Raw genomic sequence first — 23,696 nt, 5'->3', positions numbered from 1 at the left:
ATGATGTGAGATGAAACAATGTGTTTTGGTTTTTGAATGTGCAAATAAAGAAATTAAAAATAAGCCAAAAATTCTAAATTCAAAAATTACAGTACTTTTTACTTAGTGCATAAATAAAAATCAACTAAAAATATTAGAGCAAGTACTTAAAAAAAATTATAAAAAATAATTTCGTATAAATTAATAAAAATATAAAGAAATACATTTTTGTTAAAATAATAAAATTAAAAAAATAATAATAATTTGTATTTTTGGTAATGAATTTTGTGTAATGATTTTGATGAAATTTGATGATTACTTTTTATCAGCGATTCGTAAAGTAATTTTGAGTGATTATTTAAAAAAAAGTTATTACGTTACGATTCCTTGATTTAAAACATCAGTTTCCAATTTTATTCAAATTTTTTTAGCCAATTTAATTAATTTTGATCATTTAGGAATACTTGATTCCAATATAATTTTCTGTAACATAATGTCTAGGTTTTGACTTGAATTGAATATTAAAACTCATGAAGTCTCAGAAGGCTAAAAAGAAAGAAAAGAGTTCTGTCCTGCTGGAAAAGTCTTAAGAATTCTGAAAAAGTCTTAGGAACTCTGAATAACTCTGAATTTCTCAACGTTTTTTTACTCTAATTCAGAGTTACCCAGACGTATTAAGTCAGAATTAGACAGTCCAAAACCGTTGAGAAATTCAGAGTTCCTAAGACTTTTTTAGAGTTTCTAAGACTTATTCTTTCTTCAAATATTTTTTCCACCAAGGTGGCAGTGATTTTCATGTTTCTGGCAAAAATGAATTTATCATTATAAAATGATAACAAAACATAAACTGTAGGACAAAAATATAGGATACTGATTCTTAAGGCCATATAAGTTATTTGCTGAATTTTTCTTGTAGGTGTGTTTACAGAAAAATATTTCGTACAAGAGTTTCATCTTTTGGACTGGTTGGGCGGCAGGCATGCTGAACGCCCGGGTCTGACAGTGTATCTCGACTACTGCAGGAGCTGTCACAGTGGTGAAGACAATGTCTCATCTTCTCTGTCATTGCCTAGCTCTTGCCGTGAGGAGATGGACTTATTTGTGCCAGCCTCTTTTTGACGACCTCTCCGACCTAAAGCCTGTCGACGTCAAAGCTCTCCTGCTGTTCTTAAACAGCTCCAAATGATTCATGGGTTAGTGGCCGGGGATGGGCCAACCCTTTTTCGGTATCACCATGGACCCTATGGTCTAAGTGTGTCGCACCCCTGGACAGCCACTCTAACATAACCTGCATCTTTTATTAGCTAATTCGTTTTCTTTGATTAAAAATATGATTTTTTTTTGTCGTGCGTCACATGCTTTTCAGTCATTGTTCACTCTATGTAACATGACAATCAATATTTTAAGAATTAAAATATGATGTTACAGAAAATTTTTTTGTAAAAATAAAATATTGAATCCAAAAAAAATTGTTCTGAAATGCATGATAGTAGATACGTGTTTCATACCTTATAAAACCAATAATTATGGCAATTATACTCAAACCCATCAACGCGCAATGTGAAACATCTGCTAAATAGATTGCCAACAGTCCAAGTTCCGGATGATGTATTAATACAAAGAATAATATCAAACATATAAGTGATCCAACTAATAATAAAAGTCCAAAGAATAATCCTTTGGATGCACCGACACAGTCTACACGACCATGTTGAGCATGTGCCATGGCTACTGCACGTCGTGAAAGCATTACTTCTAAACGGTGTTCCAAATCTTCTTCACTCACATATCTATGATAAAAAAATTTAATGATTAATAAAGATATTTGAGCCTTTAAAAAAAAATGAATATTTCAACAAACCGTGGATTTCGTCCAATATTTTTCCACATTACGTAGATAACCGCTGCTCCAATCAATGAATATTCAATAATAAATGGATATAAATAAGGTGTCGAATCTTGTACAAAATTTCCCATAATGTTTGTTCGGTTACAATTCTGAACAATTGGTGTCATTACTGACACTACACTGGTTTCATTTGAATTACTTATCAAAGCAGCTGGTATCAAATCATTAAAGTAATTTGTCGATTCATTTTGTGGCTTCCAAACTTCTTCAAAACACAATTAATAGAATTGTAGTATTAAACTCTAATTCAAAAATAAATAAATAAATAATTTTTAAATACCAACCAGGTATTTTTGATTGAAAACTGTTGTAAACACTATCGAAATAATTTCCAATTGTTGTTTCGACAGCCGGTGCCCATTCAGTTGTCGTTGGAGCCAATGTAGTTGTGGGTGTTGTAAACGGAAATCTTGTCGATGGAGTTGTAGGTAAAATTGTACTTGGTGTTGTTGGAATTGCTGTAGAAGGGGCTAAAAATTTATTTAGTTTCAATTTGCATTAAAAATACATTCTTACCAAAAAACCAATTTATTTTTTTAGCCTTGTCACAATAATATTGACACTCCGTGTGGTTCATTTTGAGTAAATTGGAAGAAAACCCAAGCTTAAATAATTTAAAGGACTTGGAAATATTAAAAAGGATTAATTTGAAGTAATTCTCAGTTTGGAAAAATTTTCGATGACATAAGAGCTCCTTAAAAAATTGTTTTTTTATTAACAGAGAATTAATTGTCTTACTTGTTATTGATGGTGTGAAAGTTGTGCTACTAAACAACGAACGTAAGTTGAATGGTGTAGCCGTCGATCGAAATTCGGTTGTTGAAGGTGTTGAAGGAGTTGTTGGAGGTGCAAGTGTAGTGGTTGTCGTAGTTGTTGTAGAAGTGGTGTATGATCGAGCAGCGTATGATGCAATAGACCTTGCTGTTGAACGTAAAGTACGTGCTAACGACGTAGTTGACGAAACCGTTGATGTTGGTAATGATGAAGATGATAAAAGTGGATGGGCAGCTTCATATGTTGCATATCCACCTCGCTCTATTCCCAAAATTTTACCAGCATTTAACAAGGTATGCTGGCGTATGCTTTCTGGAATTGTCGAAATTAATTTTTATTTAAGAAGAAAATCTATAAAAAAAGGTATATTACCTGCAAATAATCCATCATTTGGATTTGGTGGATGTTTTTGATGATACGTAGTGATTTCCTTTAAGTATTCCAAAACTAGGGTACGAATCCATACACATAAATTTGTTGCACATATATGCATCAATCCAAATCTTGCTATTACTTTGAACCGCAAAATATTTACCTATAAAATTTATCTATTAATTTTCTAAGAACACTAGAAAAAAAAAGTAACGGATTAAAACATACCCGTGAATTTAAAAATATAAAATACATTTGCATAAATGTAAACAGCATCTGTAAGATTGGATTGACTACACGTAAAATTTCATAGCACGGTGATGTCATTGGCACTTCAAATTCAGTTCCTAATTCCAAACCATTGTAGATCATCGTACCCAAACCGAATGCTATTTACAAAAATATTATTTAATTTGATTTGTAAACAAATGTTTATTGGGAAATCTTAACGTAATTCGAGATCCAATATGCGTGTCAAATTGAAAATGATACAAAGGGCACCTAGCCAGTGCCCTGTTAGTAGCCGCACAATTTTGCTAGTAGAGGCCCTTCTTGGAAGTGATATAAGATCTTCCTCTGTCTTTCCTAGATTGTACCCTCTTTGAAGAGCAACTTGCAGTTCGTAAATGGAACTCTCGGATGTCTATTGATGCTTGTACTCGACAGCATTGTGCCATTTCTGCCTAGCTCGTCGTCTTCATAATTTCCCGGAATACCTCTGTGTCCACGTACCCATACCAGGTTTACGCTTATTTGTTCCACCAGCTCGTTCAGATATTCGGCACATTCGGCAGTCCTGTTCTACCTTTGAGTATGAGACACAAGTGAGACTACCTAGAGTTCTATCTTTGAGTATGAGACACAATTAGAAATATGCGAGTCTTTTAAAACAGATTTTGCAGGTCAAAGTTAATTTATGAGACACTAGCAACTCGATAAAAATTATCTATATATGATGGTGAAAATCGTTTCAAAATTCTTTGCGTGGTTTAGAAGGAATTACATGCATAATAAAACAAAGAATAGAACAAGTAGAAGGTTTGTTTTTTGTGAGTTTCTCTTGATTGTCGGGAAGAAGTACTTCTATGTCTCGAAGAGACGAGAGTTCTCTAGTTATTTGCTAAAACAATTGGATTGATTTGGTTTTTGTATAAAATTATCATCTACTTACCAATTGCACCAATTCTAAGGAAGAAACTGCCATGTGAGTTGTCATGTTGCGTTGGTTTTCGTTTTCGCATTGGACGACTTGTAACAACGGCCGCTTCCAAATCAACATTATCCTGTGAGCGTATAATAACACGAATAGCTGAATCATGTTCATCATCACCATGATCATTGTCATTATCAATATGAACAATATCATTATCATTACTATTGTTACTAACAACAGCAATTGTACTATGATCAACAATTGAACTACTAACTATTTCATTGCTGCCAACCGCGGTGGTTGTTGATGCGGTATTTAAATTAGAATCAACAATAAATTCAGTATTAGGACGATACGTGTTTTTTTGTTTCTAAACCAATTCACAACAAAACCAACCAAAAAAAATAGGAAAATAATAAATAAAAAAATATTGTTCTTTTGATCAATTTTTAAAAACAAAAACAAAACAAATTATTAAAATTACACAAAAAATTGTTATCAAAAAGTTTTTTTTTGTTTAAATGTGCTTTTTCTAGTGCATGACAACAATATACGGAAGGAAACATTCCTGTTTAGGTATACATTTTTGGATTATGGTTCAAATGAAGTTTAAGACCATATACGTTTATGACCAGAAATAATTATACCGAAGACAAATGCCTGATTAAAACTATCTATTAAATTATTGCGGCTGTTACGCCGGTAAACAGGGTGTTAAAATATAGTAGACTCAGCCCATATGCTAGTAAAAAGTATCTTTGCCTCCGTCTAGAAAAATTTGATAAAGTAAAATCTAGTAGTAAAAAAAATTGGTATCGTGACTATAGCCTGCGTATTACTTCTGGTGAAAGAATTTTTAAAATCGGTTAAGTAGTGAACTCAAAAATAACGGTTTCACTTTTTAATGCATTTTTACTTTTGGTACGGAACCCTAATTTTTTTGAAAATAAAATACAATCCATCTTACTTGCTGATAATGTAGCATTCTATAGAGAACTCAAAATTTCCAAAAATCCTTTCTTAAATGACACCTACTAGTAGAACGTCAATATCCCCTCGAAATTTGAAACTTCTATTATTAGCGATTTAGGATGGGTGTCGATATATCAGTCGTGACATTGCCTATTCCCTCTCCAGATTATTTCTCCCCTATGAAATATGCCTGATTTTAAATAATATACAAAAAGAATCATGTTGAAAAAAAAATCAAAAACTCGGAGCTGTTATTGAGGACTCCCTAAGAATGGCTATTTAATGAATTCCTTTACCCGACTATATCTCAAGAGCGATCAAATAATTTATGTAAGGGAGCTATCAAAGAGATAAACCCGAGTTACCAGACATTATCTACGTATTTTTGAATATCGTTTAAATATTCTTGATTAAAATCTGGAAATGTTGGGAATAATTAATTGTTCAGTTTACCTGAAAACGATAGTGTAAAGAAAGGTTTTTGCTGAACAAGCACAATAAACAATGTTTTGTTTCTGGTAAAACAGTGGTCAAAAATGTATACAGTTTTAATAGCATAATTCAGCATACCATACATGCGCATGCTCTACAAAAATTATTTTTATGGTTTTGAAATTAGCAAAATATTTCAAATATTGAAGAGTTCTTCAATTATTTCTAGCTTTAGGTATATTATTTTTTTTGGGAACACGAGCAACGCAAATATATTTGGGCAAAGCAATCAGCAATCACAACGCAATGAACAACGCAACATCTCTTACCTGATCTCGTTTTTGCCGATGCAGAATGTTGTTGTAAATATTTGGATCGGTTTGCCATCGATATGTGCAGTTATTTTGAATTTCATTGTTGTGATTGCTGTTGATTGCCGACATCATGCATTGTGCTTCGGCTAACATTGCTTGCATTTCTTGTATTTGTTCTTCTTGTAACTTTAATCGGACAATATCACGCATCTTACGTGGGTATGCTTCCAACTAGTTTGGATGTGTTTATAAACATGCATCGATATTTATAGAATTGAGTGCACCAAAATAAATAAAAATAATAAATCAAATAAATAAATAAATAAAAAAAATAAAAATAAAAATTAACTAAATCATAAATACTATTGATCTAGAAATGTTGCTGATTACTCGAGAAAAATTGAATGTTATGCATTTCCAAGATTTTAGACGTTATTTCGTTCAGCCTTATTATCACAATCACCAGAAACAGGTTGAAATAATCGCTTGGTTTTATGATGGTTAAAGGTAAATGGCCAAAATTATGACTAGAAGATTTAGAAAAATTATTTAATATTTAATTTTATTGTTTTAAATGCTAAACTAAACATTTTATTATCCCAAATTCAGTTTGGGCCCTTTTCGTTTACTTAACACATATGTTAAGTTTTCTTGTGAAATTTTCAAAAAAAAAATTTTTTTTTTGTGTAAATTAATGTTGGATACTTTTGCAAACTCGACAAATTTTAAGGATTATTTTGAACTGCGATGTTACATTAAATAAATAAGAAAAAATCGCATTGTTAAAAAAGCTCGTTGAGTCAACTCTCGAGAACTCGCAGACATTTTTAAAATAACCAGAAAATCATTACATTATGTCGAAATTTGGATTCCATTATCTCGAGAGGATTATTAGTGAATTCCATTACTTTTAAACTTTCTAAGCCCTTTCAAATTCCCTTTTCATGACTCGAATTGTTGTATTTTCTTCTGAGATCGAGTAATCAAGAGTTAAGAAAAACGATATCCCTACACCGTTGTAAGTAAAATTTCAATAATCAAAGTCACTATGTTAAATTTTTCTCTGTAAAAGCTGATTAAAGATATTCAGATAAATAAAAATAAAATCTAAAAAATAAATAAATAATCAAAAATAAAATTGAAAAAACTCATTTTGCTCATTCCATTTTTAAGAATAATAAAAGCATTCCTATTAAAATTTTCTAAAATTACTTGGATTAATCATAAAAATTAAATTTTCTTAAGCGCACTACTAATTCGCCATTTTTTATTTTCTAAAATCATGCATTCGCCTCAAAATGAGTAGTACCCGGGACAAATTTCACAACAATCCAGAAAAATGAAAAAAACATTGTCAACATTTAACTAACCTGAAATTGATGTTTCTTCTTTTTCTCATTTTCTTTATCCTTATTTTTTTCCTTCTCTTTTTGATCTTTCTGATCTTTTTCACCTTTACTTTTACCATCTTTTTTATCTTTGGCTTCTTTGGCCTCTTTCTTTTTATTTTCCTTTTCCTCTTTCTCTTTTTTCTTCTTTTCTTCTTTTGTTGGTTTTATTTTTTTCTCTTTGGGTGGTTTTTTCTCGGTATCAACATAACAACATCCAAAGTCCGGTAATAAGAAACAGAATACGTAGAGTAAAAAAAATATACTCATACCATATAAATATGTAAAGAATCCTTCATAGTAATATAATGGTAAATTATGTGTTATACCATCTGATATGACGTATGCTATACAAATAACGACTAGTAATTTTGCATATATAAAACTCATGACTATGAATAAAGAAGTCCTGAAACAATCCAGAAAAAATAATAATTAATTTCAAAATTTAATCATATTGACATGGGAGTGAATACAAGATGGTGCACTGTACCTCCCTGCCAGGAAAGAAAATACACAGAAAAAAATTGCAAATTGTTTTAGTCACCGTTTGAATAAAAATAAATGAGTTAAGTTTCCCTACGGTATTGTAAAAAAGTTTTGGTTTATTGCACGGTACATACATATAAATCAAACACATGCTTTGTAGTCAAATAATGTGTAATTTTTAGCTTTACAATACCACGCAACTACAAAAATATATAATATATTTTGTGCAAGTGCTGCTTATAGATTTGATAATATAGATATCTCTCTTCAATCATCAATACTCTAACTATAGTCGTCTCTGTTCATTAAATGATGGATCTTCGATGAACTCATAATAAAATTAAAATTTTGTTTTTATATCATCGACAATCTTATATTTTGATGGTATTATTATAAACTACAAGATTGTCTAAATATTTTAGATAGTTTTTTATCACACTCTCTAGATTTTTTGGTATAGAAATATCCAATTGAAAAGGATAACCTATATGATTCATCACTTTTTAAGCCAACTTTGAACGATAAAATAATGATAAAAAGGCCGATGACCTAGGAGTTTCTTATGATTTTTGGAAATTTTGTATTTCCAGCATGAATTAAAGCACTTGTCGACAGATTTGGCCTATTTTTTTTCTTCACAAATTCACAATAATGTTAACTGTTTAGATCGTAAGATAATCAGCAGAATTGAAAAAAAAAAAGTCGAGTTGAGCCTAATGTTTTTAAAGTCTCTAAAACTTTGTGATTTAATAGTAAGCCTTATTCTTAGCCAGTGAAAAAAATGCGTTAAATTCTGTCGAAAAGTGAATTTTACCATAGTTAAAGCATAAGAACTGCAAATACCCATTTAAATGATGCCCGAAATAAACAAATGAGCAAATCTAAGAAATTTTGTTGGTAGAGAAACTTAAATTGTTTGATAAACTTTTAAATAAGCATAAATTATCATAAGTTTTTCTCAAGAAGAACATATTTATAAAATCTATTTAAAATTCATAAGTATCCTTGTTTTTTGCAACAACAAAAAAATTAATAAGCTTAAAGATGTTTGTATTTACAGCAAAAAAACTCCTATCTCGAATTATATGTAAATTGTGAATTATAATTTATTCTTTGTACGTATTGCTGGTCCAAATGTGAACAACCTCCGAATATGCGCACCATACAAATACGAGAAATGGATCTCTCGTAGACAAAAATATTAGTGAAAATTTTCTATATACTTGTTCGGTTGCAAGTACGATGAACTAACTAGATATACATACATATACATTCTTATATTTGAAGGGCGTACTGGCTTGGTGCCAAATAGACTATGTAAATTGTATATTGCTATGATAAACACACGATAAATCCTTAATTGGCTTATCGATTCAATTGATATCTGATTTTTGTGAAAAATGCTCACAAAAGAGTAACAATTGACTGTAGTTATCGTAATTTTTTTCTAGTTTTAAATCACAAAAGCTTTTTTATATAATTTAAAAACTCTTAACCTATCAAAACGTAAAACGTTCGGTAATCTTTAGTCGCGTGATGAGAGATTTGATCACGCTTTTTTCATATACGCCAAATTTTCTTTAACTTTGTAAATCGTAACCTCTACATAAATTTATATAAATTTACTAAGTACGACTTATATTAAACTCATAGGGCTCAGTTATTACGAAAGTCGCGTTTTTAAGTACATGGCCCGCAAATATTATTAGGGCGATTGGCTCAAAATTGATGAATACCAGTAAGAATAGAGTAAGAAAATAGTAAATAAAAATCAAATGCGATCATATTTTGTACGGTATTCAACAAAATGACGTGAGTACCAATCTGAAAATTTTATTGTGTGGGGTGCCGAACTACAAAAGTTGTATATAAGACCTATATGGAACTAGACCTATTTAAAGCTACAGTGGAGCAATTGAAAATTTGGCGAGTTTATTTTACTTTAAAATAATGAATTTTGAAGTAGAGCGAGTTTCACAATGCTGCCTTGCTCACTAGATGTTATTTTTCACAAATTTTTTACTTTTAGCTAATAATTCCAAAAAAGGTACAATTTACAGCTAGACTAGCTTTATACCTACGATGAAATTTGGCAAATGGAGCAAGTAGTTAGAACTGTTTGATGATTGTCAGCGACGTTCTTGGTTAATTCGAAAATGAACCCTTAATTGTGTTGGACTAAAATCACTTATCATAAATAGCGCCTAAAGAATATTTCCTCAAAGTTAATTTTACAAACATCAGTTTTCTAAGTTTTACAGAATATTTTTTGTTTTTCCCTAAAACATTTAATATCTTCTTAAAGAATATAATATAATATCTTCTTCTCATCAAACCACTAAGTCAGTGGTTTGTTGAGAACCGATAATATGGTGGTTTTATGAGAACGGATAACACTAATTCTTTGTCTCTGTCCTGTGAGCATGCAGCTTGAAATGAGAGTAAAACTATTGCGAAGAGAAGAAAGGCATGAAGCGAATAAATAGCTTACACTCTTCGGGAAATGACTGTTCTTTTGTCATATTAAATAGACCTCAAAAGGATAACTGAATAATTACAAAAAGCTTATTAGTTTTTAGGAAATATGCCTAAAAACACTCGCAGACAAGTTATCATTTTATGTATGCAAAAATATAGTTTTAGTTTTTTTGTGTGCTGTTTTCATAACGAAAATGCAAATTTTTCACCTTTTTCTTACTCTTTTAAACTTATCTAACCTAACTAATTGTGTTTCAGCCGCTACACAAAGAAAGTATGAAGAGCTTTTGTTTCTTTTTTGGTCCCAAAGTGCTTTGCTCAAAATTTGGAATCCTCAACCGATATATTTTAAACTATCCATATAATATCCTTTTATAATATTTTAAATTTGTTTAATAAATTTTGTTTTTCGCAATTTTTACAAAACACATTTATATATAGGCTGTCTACTTAAGTATTCTTTATAAAAATCTCTGCTTTCGTAAAATATTAACATTCAGCTACTCACTTTTCACATCGAATGTACAAGGTGTCACAAATTGAAAAAGTTCGATAGGCATGTTAATCGTCGTTTAGAAGTGTAGACCATTTTCGAACAGATTATGAGAGAAACGGTTCAAGAAATCACCTTCGTGAAATGTAGGAGTGTATTTAAACAATTTTGTAAAATTACAATTACATGAATTTAATGCGAAGTTGGAAAATTGGAGGCAAAAACGAACTGAATTTTAAATTAAAGTTTGCAAATCCTACTTATAAAACACGTTATTTGTTATACAAATTAACCAGCTATCATAATTAAAATGCTTATTTGTTAATTTGAAACATTTATTACAAAACGTAAATAAAAACAGTTATCGTCAGTTCGTTTTTGTCCAAAGCAGAGATTTTTATAAAGAATAATGTTTTTTTCATGCACCTTATAATAAAGAAGTTTTCCATGTGTAGCCAACTTAAGTGAACAGTCTGTATATCTTGAAATACAAAATAACAATTGAGAAACTTTTGTGCTTTGTGACTCTGCAAAATGAAGCTTTAGTAAGTATTCTTTTAGCAGTTTGTCAGCATGGAAATTGCCATTCAAAACAACTTTGATTTGAAAAATTTTGCATTTGAAAAACTTTCCATTTTTCTGTATTCATTCCTTCTACTAATAATGAGCTCCATTAATGAAGATTAATGAATTTTTAAAAACAAAAAGATAAGTAAATAGTTCTCTAAAGAATGTCTTCTATGTATCTTGGAAAACATTTTAATACTCTTTATATTGACTAAGGTCTCCTAAAGCTATACTATAAAATTCCCCTAGATTCCTGTTAAATAATATGCAAGTACATATTAAAATAGTGAATATATACTCTTTTTAGAGAAGTATATAAATACGCCCTTTAAATCACGTACATACAAAAGAAGAACAATTCAAAAGCTTTTCTAACCAGTGCAAACATTTCTAAGTTAGAACTTTCGAGTTTTATAATTAATATATATACCTTTTAGATGGTTTTGGTTGTACATTTTTTAATTCCATTTCTTTGTTTGCAACATTATTCCGCTCAATTGTTGAAGAATCGTTATGAGCGCGCGAAACAGGAAGTGTCGCCATATTGTCAACGGACTCCACCTCAACAGTAGCGACCTTGAGATCACCTCCACCAACCATATTTAAGGTGGTTTATTTTTATTTTCTTTGGATATTCACTTAAAACTTCTTTTTTTTTTGGAATACACGGTAGGTAATTAGTTTTTAAAAAATTTAAAACACATAAACACCAATGATTTAAAAAAGATCACTTTGATTTTAGATAATTTTTTATTGATTTAATTTCGTTGTATGGTAGTTTTTGCGTCTTTTTTTAAATATAAATTTTTTTTATTTACATACTTGATAGGCCGGAATCAAAATTTTGGATTGGACATTTACGTAGTTTTCAATAATTTGAAGGTATACTCGGAATTTGACGGTTTATTATTTACATTCTTAGTAAAAAAAATGAAATAAAACTTAAATAATTTTTAATTGCTTGTTAAAACTACACAAAATATTTAAAAAAACAATCATTATCTGATGTGGTATCGTTTTTTTTCTTGTATTTTTGAAGGATACAAATTTTTTCTTTATTTTTTTAGGGTGAGACAATGAACATATATAAATACAACAAACACTAAACTTTCAGAAGCTATACTCGAAAAAGCTTTTCTCGTTAGTTTAGGGATGCTGTGATATGGAGCTTGTATATGTAACGCGCGCGGCAAGATGAGATGATTTCGCGGGGTTTCAGGAGAAGAAAAACAAGAATGCGCGCGTTCATGTCATATAATAAATGTCTTTCAATGGCGCGCGCTTTAGTTTATTAGAAGAGGGGATTTTCTCTGAACGCATATATACAGATACACACATGTATGTGCTCGTACATTTGTATTGTGTTTTCATTGGTCGATATGATTTTGAGTGGTTATATTGAAAAGCTCACAAAGCCCGGGATACATCGACCTAGTAACCTCACATTGAAAAGCATCATACATACATAGTAAACAGAATATTTTGTTTATGTGTATTTTAAAGAGAGTTTTCCCGTATCCTGTAAACTTTCGTGTGATTGACCTATCCCTCCAAATTATTGAAGAGTATATATATATATATTTACTATTATTCAATTTTTCTTTTTTCGATGATTAAATTTTTGTTAATTAGCTTATTAATTATACCACCCAATATTTTTATTAAAATTGGAATTGCATTTTTGTTTGGATTGAAAACAACTTTTAATTAATACATCGAAACTTGGTTAAGTGGGAGCTTGATAAGTGAAAAACTTACTTAACTAGAACTCATGCTGAAATCCTAACACATTGGCCTAAAATTACCTCCATTAGTGAGGCGAAGCAAACCTCTTTATCTATCATTATCTTCCGACTCCTATGACTTTTTGTAATGCTTAACCAATTTGCCAGTGAAGTAATGTTTAATCTCTTATTTTAAAGTCTTCCAATTTCTGTGGCATCAGGTGGAAATTCAAAGTCTCATTTTGACAGAGTTAACAAAATATCAGCTATTAAATTTTCATAACTCAGCAGAAAAATCTCACTTTCTACACTAGTTATACAAACTACTATTTGTTTTTAAACTGTTCGTCAATCTGCCATCATTTGTGACAATCAGTGATGACAGACAGCTATTCTTGACGTGATATATTCATGTCAAATTATATATATATATATATATATATAAAAAGAAGCATCATAAAATTTTTTAAGTTTGACATTAAAAATTATATTTTGTAAAAAATGAATTTCTTTGTGACATTATATCTATTTGCATATATGAATTTTTATTTAATTTGTAAGAGTAGTTAGTTATATATACAGTAATCCATGTAAAAAATTTCAAAACTTATTTCCCCACCCGCTTCTTTCTTGTCCACATATATTTTTAAAAATAAAATTATTCCAATTAGTTTATTTTCATTCCCTTAAATTTTAGCTGATTTTTGGGTTAAACAATTTGACAATTGACACATTGTGTTTGTCCAACTAATTTATCGTACTCACTTTAAAAAAAAAGAAAAATGTACTTTCATCAAAAACCTAAGAAAATTAAATTTTCCTGAAGAATTTTACCTAAATATTTTATCATTTCTCCTTTCAAATATAAAATTAGAAAAAAAATTTCTAAACTTTGAGACTTCTATAACTTTTAACAGAATATAATCTCGAAATGAAAAATATAATAAATTATCAAGATTTTTGTTTGAAAAGGTATCTAACTTTTTTCTAATAGTTTTAAAAAACAAAACTTGATTTTTGTGGCGAAGAATAAGAATTTACAAAAAAATGTAGTTCGATCAAAAGAACTAAAATTTGACCTCCTTTTAAGAAGTTCCCGAACTAAATTCTGTTTTTCATTCCTCCCTAAGATGACTCATTTTTAAAATATAAAGCAGAAAAAAATCACTTTCTATATGTTTTCTAAAATAAAACTATAGCCTTTAATATTTCCGTAACTAAAAATAAATAAATTTATCTTTAGACTAAACATTGTTTATAATTTTATATCTAGGGTAGTATATTAATACCATGTTATCTTTCAGGAGCGTATAATTTGATAAAACTTATGTCATTGTATCGATTGGTGATTTTTATTTCATTTTGATCTTATGCAAGATCAACGAGATCTATCGTTACCGTCTCAGAAATATTACTTTGGCTACGCTAACAAACAATTACCCTCAGAAAGTGGACAAGACATCAATCAAGATGTTTTCATTTCTCTCCATTTTTTCAGCATCAAATAAGAACCTCTACGAAATATTATATTCATCAAAAATTTTAAATGATAAAGTAAACCACAGACAAAAAATAGGATGCCCATGCCCCATATATATCTATAGCTTACAACAACATCTTAAAGATATTGAAAATTGAGAATTTTCTTCAAGAGTTTTTCCATTTTTTCTCAAAAGTGGATTCAAGGGTTTTTTTCACAGTAACTCATTTGATGTATTCTCTATTAAGGAATTGAGATATGAAATATGACCGTTTAAGTCTCTTTCAGATCGTGCTTGTTACGCTAACAACCAATTACCCTTAGAATATCAATCACGTTGTTCTCATTTCTATCCACAATTCAGCTTTCAAATTTAAGAGGTACCTCTTACATCCTCAAAAATGCCAAATGATAAAGTAAATCACAGACTAAAAACATGATGCACATGCCCTGTATATATCCAGCTCACAAGAACACACCTTGAAGATATTGAAAATTGAGAATTTTCATCGAAAGTCAAGCCAAGAATTTTTTGTTATTGTAACTCATTTGATGTATTCTTCATTAAGGGACTGAGATACAAAATATGACCGTTCTAATAGGTCCTATTCAGAGCTTGTTTTCTTGGGCGTAGGTCTTGGAAACGGATGAACTGATTTTAATGCATTTATTATTTTCGGGGGCTGAACTAAAAAAAAAGTTATAAGTTTGACCGCTATTTGTGTGTACCCGTCCGTCAGTTTAAGAACCGATTTCAATTGTTTTGGTGTCGTTTGAAAGGTTCAAGTGCAAATTTAGGATTCCGTACCCCAAAAATTTGTCTAGGATTTTTGAAAGTTTGTTAAACTTGTTATTTTAATGTTGGTTTTGTTCGGAAGTTTCTTTTTGTGTTGTGTTATTTGCTATAATTTTAAATTTCTCCAATAAATATCTTCCAATCTCTACACAACTGGTATACTATTTCAATACGATTATTATTTAAAAATATAACAACACTTGATACCTAATAGATCTCTGATGACTGAATACAATACACCTTATACTAACTATACATCATAATATAGTAACTTCCAGTTGTGGGAAACTATGTTACAAAATAAAAGTAAAAAAAAAAAAATGTATTTATTTTTGAAAACCAGGTTCATTTTCTATTGGTATGTTGAATTATTAATGCTCTATTTATTTTTAAATATACAAATATATTATACTTGTGCTTCACACACCTTCTACAACGTATGGGTAGTAACCAGAAGTGCTACAAATTGATAGTAACATTTTACCTATTGTTATATAGATTGTTTATGCAAATGTTTAAGGATGTATGAGCATGACAATAATGTTTGATTTAAAGGCTCAAAATTTTTGTGTAAACCAACTTTTACTTAAAGAATATGTGGTTAAAATTTCAGCATAGGTATCCATGCAAATTTTTAAGAAAAAAGTCATTGAAAATCGATATAAAATACATTGACTCTTATGAAGGAATCTCAAAAAACGACATATTTTGAAACTATTTGATAATTTTCACTTGGAATGAATGAAAACCAATTACCAATTACCAAAAACTTTTAATAGAAGCAATGGCATAGAAAAGATAAAAAAACCAAGTCTGTCCGTTCATATAAAGGATGTAAGAGTAGGGTAGATTTAGGGTTGACATTATTTTTATCTTATTTTCAACTTTGATGATGAATTTTGTTACAACTTCATGAATGTAGACGAAAAATAAGAATACAATTTTTCGATATGTGCCTTGGTTTTCGAAATATCGAAAGCTGAATAACTAAACAAAATTTTCAATTTTCGATATTTTGGACAGTTACGCCAGATATCGAAAAGTTTTATTCTTACTTTTCGTCTTATATCGTCAAGTTATGATATAATATATCATCAAAATTGAAAAAATATATTTTTTCAATTTGTGCCCCCACTGTCGTGCTCATACATCCTTAATGTCTGTATAAAAATTATATCAGTAAAAAGTTCAACCTAGTGTGAGGAAGGTTTCGATTTCTGGTAAATCGAAGACTATATCTAAATGACTTTTTATTTATAAATTCATTTATTATATGCCTGTAAACAAACTAACTTAAGGCAAGCGCGGATCCAGCCCTCAATAGAGGTGATGGACACGGCACAGCTTCCGAAAATCGGTCAAATTCGAATCGAAGTATGAACTCGCTCATGATCGATATAGTGCATTCCTATAAAGGAGATGTTTACAAAATATATGACACCCTGGCCAAGATTTTGTACAGGGGTCCAATCTGATGACATGTTCCCATTCAAACTCTGGGACTTTTGTTGGAGTTAATATTTGATTGGTTAGTTACAAAACGAGCTTTTAGCCATATTATATTAAAACGGCTCACCCTGAGCCGTGTATAATAAAAATTTAGAATTTTCTGCCCATAGGTGTACAACATTCTTAAGGGAACGAAAAAAGTCTATCCATTCCTAGATCCTTGAAAACTCAACTACGGATAAGGCGAGTTATAATTTTTGAATAAATAAGTCAAGCAGACCATTACTGCGCATTTGATTTATAGTGTCCAGACATCTTTTATGTTCCTTTCAGTCCAGTATTAATGAGTTTTTAATTCTTAGCTGATGAACAATAAAAACGGGAATATTTAAACAAACAGAAGGTAAAAGTCATTTAAAAGCGATGGAGAAATTTGTTTTTTAACTTCTATACTCTGGTGATATTTGTATGGAAGAATTTTAAACTTTATAAATGGATTGTAGATATTTTACATTAAAAAGTAGAAACTTTAAGAATCAAGTTTCCAAATTTATTAAATTATAGGGTGGATTTACTACGTGCTCAGAATAATCGAAACAAGAGTAAGCGATTTTTCTAATTTAAAATGGACAATACTGTAGTTAATATTATTTCAATTGGAAGAAAGTTATTGCTTAAATTATATTTTTAAAGTAAACGAATCGTTATATAAGTACAGTCAAACCTAGGTAAGTTAGAACTGGATAAGTGAGAAAACTCTATAAGTAGTAATAGCCAGGACCCGTCATTTTAAGCTCCCAAAACCTCTATTAGCGAGAAACAGAAACCTGTGTAAGAGAGAGTCGTTTTTCTCTCATGGACCTCCGTAAGTGAGACTGCTACTTATCTATACCTCTTTAAGCGACAGTCGAGCTTTATTTATTTATATTATTTAGGAAGAACTATTTTTTATCATATTACATATTTACTACATTCGTACTTGCTATGACTTCGTACTTGTTATTGCTGCGTACCTCTAGAAGAGACAAACGCTACCCATTTACCTGCATTAGCGAGAAACTCGGGTCAGTGAGAAATCTCTATAAGCGAGAATGAGATTGTGCTCCCTTTAACTGTTATGTTATTTAGATATATTATGATCTCAGTTTTACAATATTTTTGATCAAAAGAAATCATCGGAGATATCCTGTTATATAATCCAGTTTTCCCCGGGACGCATAGCTGTTTATTTTGGTGAGTGAATAACAATGTTTGCCTGGACTATGAGTTCGATTGGTTTATTAAACCATAATAATATTAATAGAAAAACCTTTTGACCAATCAGAAAAGGGTAACAACCGACATTTCTACTAATCATTCACTTCTAATCTTAATCTCATGATAACTTTTTCCCCATATATGGGACAATATATATTATAGTCGATGAGCACAATTGATAGGTGGGAAAAAATTTTGTTTTCTTACTAAACTTTGAAAGTTTAAAAATAAAGTTAACCTAATAGTTTTTCAAAAGGTCCCGTGCATGTCACATAAAATATCATAGTTTGTGATCTTTCGTCATTTAAAATTTTGAGACCATATTTGGGACAAAAGTTATCTAAGTGGCTGATTATGGGAGGCAAAGCTCAACTTATCGACTTGAAATTGAGGTTTGATATTACTAACAGTCGGACTATTATGGTCAATATTTAAAATTTTGGGACCATATTTGGGACAAAAGTTACCTAAGTGGCTGGTTATCATGAGGTTAAAATATAAGCCGCTGTTGCGGCGAACAAAATTTATCTAAGTGGCTGGTTATCATGAGGTTAAAATATAAGCCGGTGTTGCGGTACTAATCGCTTAGATTTTTCGTTATGGGAGGCAAAGCTCAACTTATCGACTTGAAATTGTGGTTTTTTTTACAAACAGACTGGCTAGTAATGTCAGTTCGCCTCTTCAGTGATATATGAAAGTCAACGTGAGGCTTTTAAATTGAAATAGGTTTTTTTTTTCATGAACCAACTATATATACACATATATTTCTTGATATATGTTATATGAACATTATTATAGTCCTTGTAATTCTCGATGCTGGGTACAGTAACCTCAGTCCTATTGATCCATTCGTATATATATATATATAGTATTTTATGATATAAACATGTATTATAGCATTTACGAGCGTTATGAGAGGGGTTCAACTTTCTGTTGAATATACCTATCCCTACTACTTTCATTTATGCTGCGCATGTGTAATAGACGCGCATAATATAGGACTTTTTTTGTGCTTTTTGTATTTGAATAGAGGATGTTTGATTATTTGGAACAAAGTAATTTTTTTGTTCGTGGCTTTGATAATAAGGGGTTTAATTTTTGTATGTTGTAGTTTATATCTAGTTTTTAGTGCGTGATAAATAAAATATCAACTCTTTTTGTATAAAATTTGCATTCAAATTGAATAATGTAAACTTGACCTAATTAATTTTAATAGATCATTAAAGATTTATCGTTTATGTTTGAAGTTACTTAAAACTTTAATTTTACTTACCAATAATGTTTTACGTTTGCATATTGACGAACTCTTGTTCGTGCAATTCGTAAAATTCGGAAAACTAAATTCAAAAGGCAAGAGTTGCTCATGCTTGGCAAATTTTATAAAGCAAAATGTTAAGGCTGAATTTGTTTTTGAGTACATTTTTAGAAATTTAAAAAAATGCGTAGCACCGAAGCTGCGTTTGCTAAGCGAATTTCCTCAAAGATTGAAAAAATAATACATTTTTCTTAAAATCGAATATTGCATTTTTAATTTTCCAAGAAGTTTTATATCGAAAACTAAGCGTTTATTGAAAAAATCACAAAAGAACTTTTATTGCTTAAAAATGATTAAAAAATACAAAAATATTTTTTATTTTGAAAAAATGCAAATGCTGTTCTTTGCACACCCCCCACCCCTTGTTTATTTGTCGATTTTTCTCATAAATGAACTTGACCTTTCAAATACCAAAACCCTTCTTAATATCAATTATATTTTATTCTATTCGGCCTTAAATTGCGATCGCTAGAGAAGGTTTTTCAATATTCCATCATCAGTACAAAAGCAATGGCTCCATTTCCTTCGGAAAATCTCTACAAAAAAGGTTTATTTTCAAATCTGTCGCCTATCTCTTCAATGTCTGTTTCCTGCCTGTCGAATATCAGAATTCTTATTATAAGAGACATGACCAAGACAACACGAGACTAATTTTTTGAAAATGAGACGATACGATAATCCTTTCAACTTTGTATCACCTCGTAGGAAAACCATAACTGCTTATAATATGCTATTATTATTTCTTAAAAATAACTAGTTGTATTTGTAAAAAACTTTGTAAATTAAAAACATCTTGATACTTAAATAATTCCAGTTTTTTAATTTATGTAGCATGTATATACAAATAAATAACGTTAAGGCGCCACTAGAACCATAAAATCAATCCATATTTTTAATTTTTTTGATTTATTCCAATAAAGTTTACAATAAATAATTGTTTGTCTTAATCAAAACTAGTAAATCAACTTCTACCTATTTTCATTGGTTACTTTATAGGGGAAAGTGTAGAATCTAGAAAAAAAAAAATTCATTTATGTGCTTTGAAAACCCTTGTTCGTCCCTAGGATAATTGTCACCGATAAGACCTGGAGGTGCTTTTTCAACATATAATTGAAACTGTTTCAGTTCTTTTTAGGGAATAGCATCATAGAATGTATTTGATTGAATCATTGAAAACCTTACACGTATCTTTTACAGGCATAAACTACATTGAGCATCCAGCATCAGCTTCAAGTGGTATATTTAGGCACTTGCGGTGAAAGATCCTCCTTTCCTCATTTATATTTCGTTTACCCTATACTTGCTTCAAGAAAAAGATGTTTTCAGTGGTGATAAGGAAGCGAGCAAGCAATTGCTGCTAAATGTCCTGGGTTTCACATTACCACACGTATAATATCATTGTACTCCTATACGTTTTGCAACGCGATCTTACCAGCAAGGACTGCACGTATGGTTACCACTTCCTGCCTGAATTAGCGGTTCTGGATGAATTTAGCCAAATTATTAAGATCACTAACCTATTCTATTGAAGAGATCTGCAATTACTTTAGAGATGGCTTGGCAGCAGAGTACAAACCACCTACTACCGTTGGTTTAGCAAGAGCTTGGTTGAAACAGAACAACTGGGTCTTGAGGTCACTTAACAAAAGCGCAAAATATACGCGAACCCTTTTTTAGGACTTAAATCAATGAAATACAAGAAATATTTAGTTGATGGTAATAAACTTTAGTTGAATCTTTTACATTCTCTTTTGGGGGTATCTTAAGGTTCATAAAAAGAACCTCACCTTTATAATTCATTATCAAGATTATAAATAAACAATTCAATGTACTTACTTTGCGTTTTTTGGTCCTGTGCGTGTATAATCAGTATAATAAAAGTCATCTTCAGATTCATGAGGCACCAGTGGTGTACATTGATGTGTTGGCGAAGTGTGCGACCCATATCCATCTGCATTTAACTAGAACAAATATAGATCTTTATTTTATATTTTTAATGATGATGAATAAAACATTAAAATATTGGTAAGTAGTAGTGTATACACATATCGATGTTCGATTTGTGTTTGTGTGCAGTAAAAATATTATAAATATAGTTGTCAGTAGTTCTTTCGTTTACATTCTCATCTACTTAAATATTGATTACTTGACCGACATTTTCACTTCGGCTGCCCAAGTTATGATATATATTTTAAAATACAATACTGTGTGTAACAGGTATTTTGCCAACTCTTAGTTGCCCATAGAGAAACTGAGAAGCCTGACGGTGGTAACGGAGTGAGCGAGCAGTTATCGTTTTACCAAAACTTCGTCTGCCATTCCTTGCAAATGCTTCAGCGAAATAATCGTAGAAACGAAACAATAAAGTTCAAAAATTTGAACAGTAAGGCGGATTTGAATGCGGTTTTCACATTCGATTCGTTAGAGGAAACTTTGACTGTTTTTAATTGTTCGTTTCCACAAAAGCCAATATATCAAGCTTTGGTATACTAGTGCTTGTATAATCCTTGCCCATGCATTGGCCAAGCTAGTAAATCAGGACTTTTCCAGCCTCTGCCTAAGCTTTGGCTTCTAATCTAATAAATCAAATATTGGTGTGTCAACTGTTTTCGAAGTCTTGGCTACGAGAAAATAAATCAAGTCTTGGGTTGCAAGCACTTGCCCAAGTTTCAGCCAAATCTAATTTACCAAGCCTTCATTTACTCAAACCAAGCCAAGCCTAACAAATCAATTCTTTACCGTGTTTCATCCTTTTTTTAAATTATATAATCCCAAAGTGACCCAACTCGTATATAAATTTAAAATAATTTAGATATGTTAGAAAGATTTTGCATTCGACGAGGAATAACTTAAAACCTACACAATTCAAAGAGTCTTCATAGAAGATTCATCAATACGTGAAGATTCAGTTTTTGGCTTTCGACATCTTATGTTGTTTTGTACCCATTTTTGGTGGAATCGAAATTAAGCCAGTATTTTTTTGAATTTAAAATAACTAAAAAATCTTACCCTCACAACAGTACCGATCGGTGGATCTCGATGTACTGGCGATCTCGTAGGTGGTGTATCCTGGATATGTTTCGTTAATGGTTCCATGACCATTTGTTGTTCTGTTGGTTGTCCAAGCAAGCGCTCCTTCATTTCGTGTATGTAAGGACACCGTTGCATTCTATATCACACTTCCGTCTGTAATAAAGAAACCATCATTATTATTAATACTATTTTTGGTCATACCCGAACCGGATAATTTCAATAACAAACAAAAAATAATATTTAAATAATTGAATTAAATATTTTGTAATAAATATAATAAATTATTAAATTATGAGTATGTCCCTCTAAGCAGCATATAAATTTATATATAAATAAGCCTTATATGGGAGTCAGTAAACTCCAGGAAATGCTGTCGTCAAATAACAATACGTACGCTAAAGAAGTTATTATGAATTGATTGGTACATGACAATAAAAAGAATTATTTTATGTGGTTAGTTTTATCTTATCTTCAAAAGGTATGTCACGTTTCGAATCGTGAATGCTATAAAATTTGTGCTAGGAAGCCAGTTTAGATATTCCAGAATAGAGCTATTAGAAATGTTAAACAAATTGTGGAGAAATATTATAGCCCAGTCATTTTTTGGCTGAAACTTTATGTCACAAATTTGCAACAAAGGACTATAAGTATTTCATAACTGTAAGTATAACATAAAAATTGCGAGATGACTTCTCCCTTTAAAAGGGTGGTTTACCCCAACATGCATATTTTTGTACACATCTCAAATACCTTTTTATATTTTTTTCGTACTTGTCAGTGAGGTAATCATTTCTTAAATTTATCTGAATATAAAGTTTTTTGTTTAATAATCTACTCTCAGAAATATAAAATAATAAAAAACAGAAACCTGCACTCAAAAATATAAAAAAATTACCCATAAAAATCAATTTTTTATTTATGGAGGGTAGAGGTAAGGAAGACATTCTTAAATAGGGGTCAAAGTGACCAGCAGAACAAAGCAAATAATAATTCTAAAATTAGCCAGAATAGCGCTTGTATAGCAAAAGGTGTTTGGTGCGAGTTTCTCTACCCTTCTCTAATAACAATTGTTTAGACCTTTATCTTAATCTTATTACCATCTTTTAAAACTCATTTTCTACAGCAGCACCACCAATTTTCTGTTTTTTAGGGACCCTTTTTATATACAGAGAAAATCTTCTTATCTCTACCCTCCATATTTTTATTAAACATTCTTTCTTTGTTTAATTTTTTGTCGCCACGAGCCTGCCTGTATAGTTTCTGCTCGATTGGATTACGGGAAAAGGATTAAAAATCAACCCAAAGTTTTTTCGGTAGACAAT

General features: G+C 30.5%; 1 protein-coding gene across 5 annotated transcripts in view; it reads right to left on the bottom strand.

Annotated features, from left to right (window-relative positions):
• Positions 1 to 23,696, bottom strand: part of LOC123293151 (proton channel OtopLc) — a 40,393-nt gene that overhangs the window by 1,313 nt on the left and 15,384 nt on the right. For 3 of the 5 annotated variants that reach the window (XM_044873867.1, XM_044873866.1, XM_044873868.1), the window contains exons 2-11: positions 22,351 to 22,527; positions 21,178 to 21,302; positions 7,276 to 7,702; positions 4,206 to 4,557; positions 3,263 to 3,423; positions 3,035 to 3,197; positions 2,627 to 2,974; positions 2,173 to 2,358; positions 1,841 to 2,093; positions 1,488 to 1,769 (exon numbers count right to left, since the gene is read on the bottom strand). In XM_044873867.1, the coding sequence (XP_044729802.1) occupies positions 1,488 to 1,769; positions 1,841 to 2,093; positions 2,173 to 2,358; positions 2,627 to 2,974; positions 3,035 to 3,197; positions 3,263 to 3,423; positions 4,206 to 4,557; positions 7,276 to 7,702; positions 21,178 to 21,302; positions 22,351 to 22,509 (2,456 nt within the window). In that variant the 5' untranslated portion in view covers positions 22,510 to 22,527. Of the gene's footprint in view, positions 1 to 1,487; positions 1,770 to 1,840; positions 2,094 to 2,172; positions 2,359 to 2,626; positions 2,975 to 3,034; positions 3,198 to 3,262; positions 3,424 to 4,205; positions 4,558 to 7,275; positions 7,703 to 11,750; positions 11,971 to 21,177; positions 21,303 to 22,350; positions 22,528 to 23,696 lie in introns of those variants that run through there. The other 2 variants (XM_044873871.1, XM_044873869.1) reach the window with 2 other exon arrangements.

This window comes from Chrysoperla carnea, chromosome 2 (genome assembly GCF_905475395.1).
Source record: "Chrysoperla carnea chromosome 2, inChrCarn1.1, whole genome shotgun sequence".
Taxonomy (NCBI): Eukaryota; Metazoa; Arthropoda; class Insecta; order Neuroptera; family Chrysopidae; genus Chrysoperla; species Chrysoperla carnea.
This window is presented reverse-complemented; position numbering and strand designations above follow the sequence as displayed.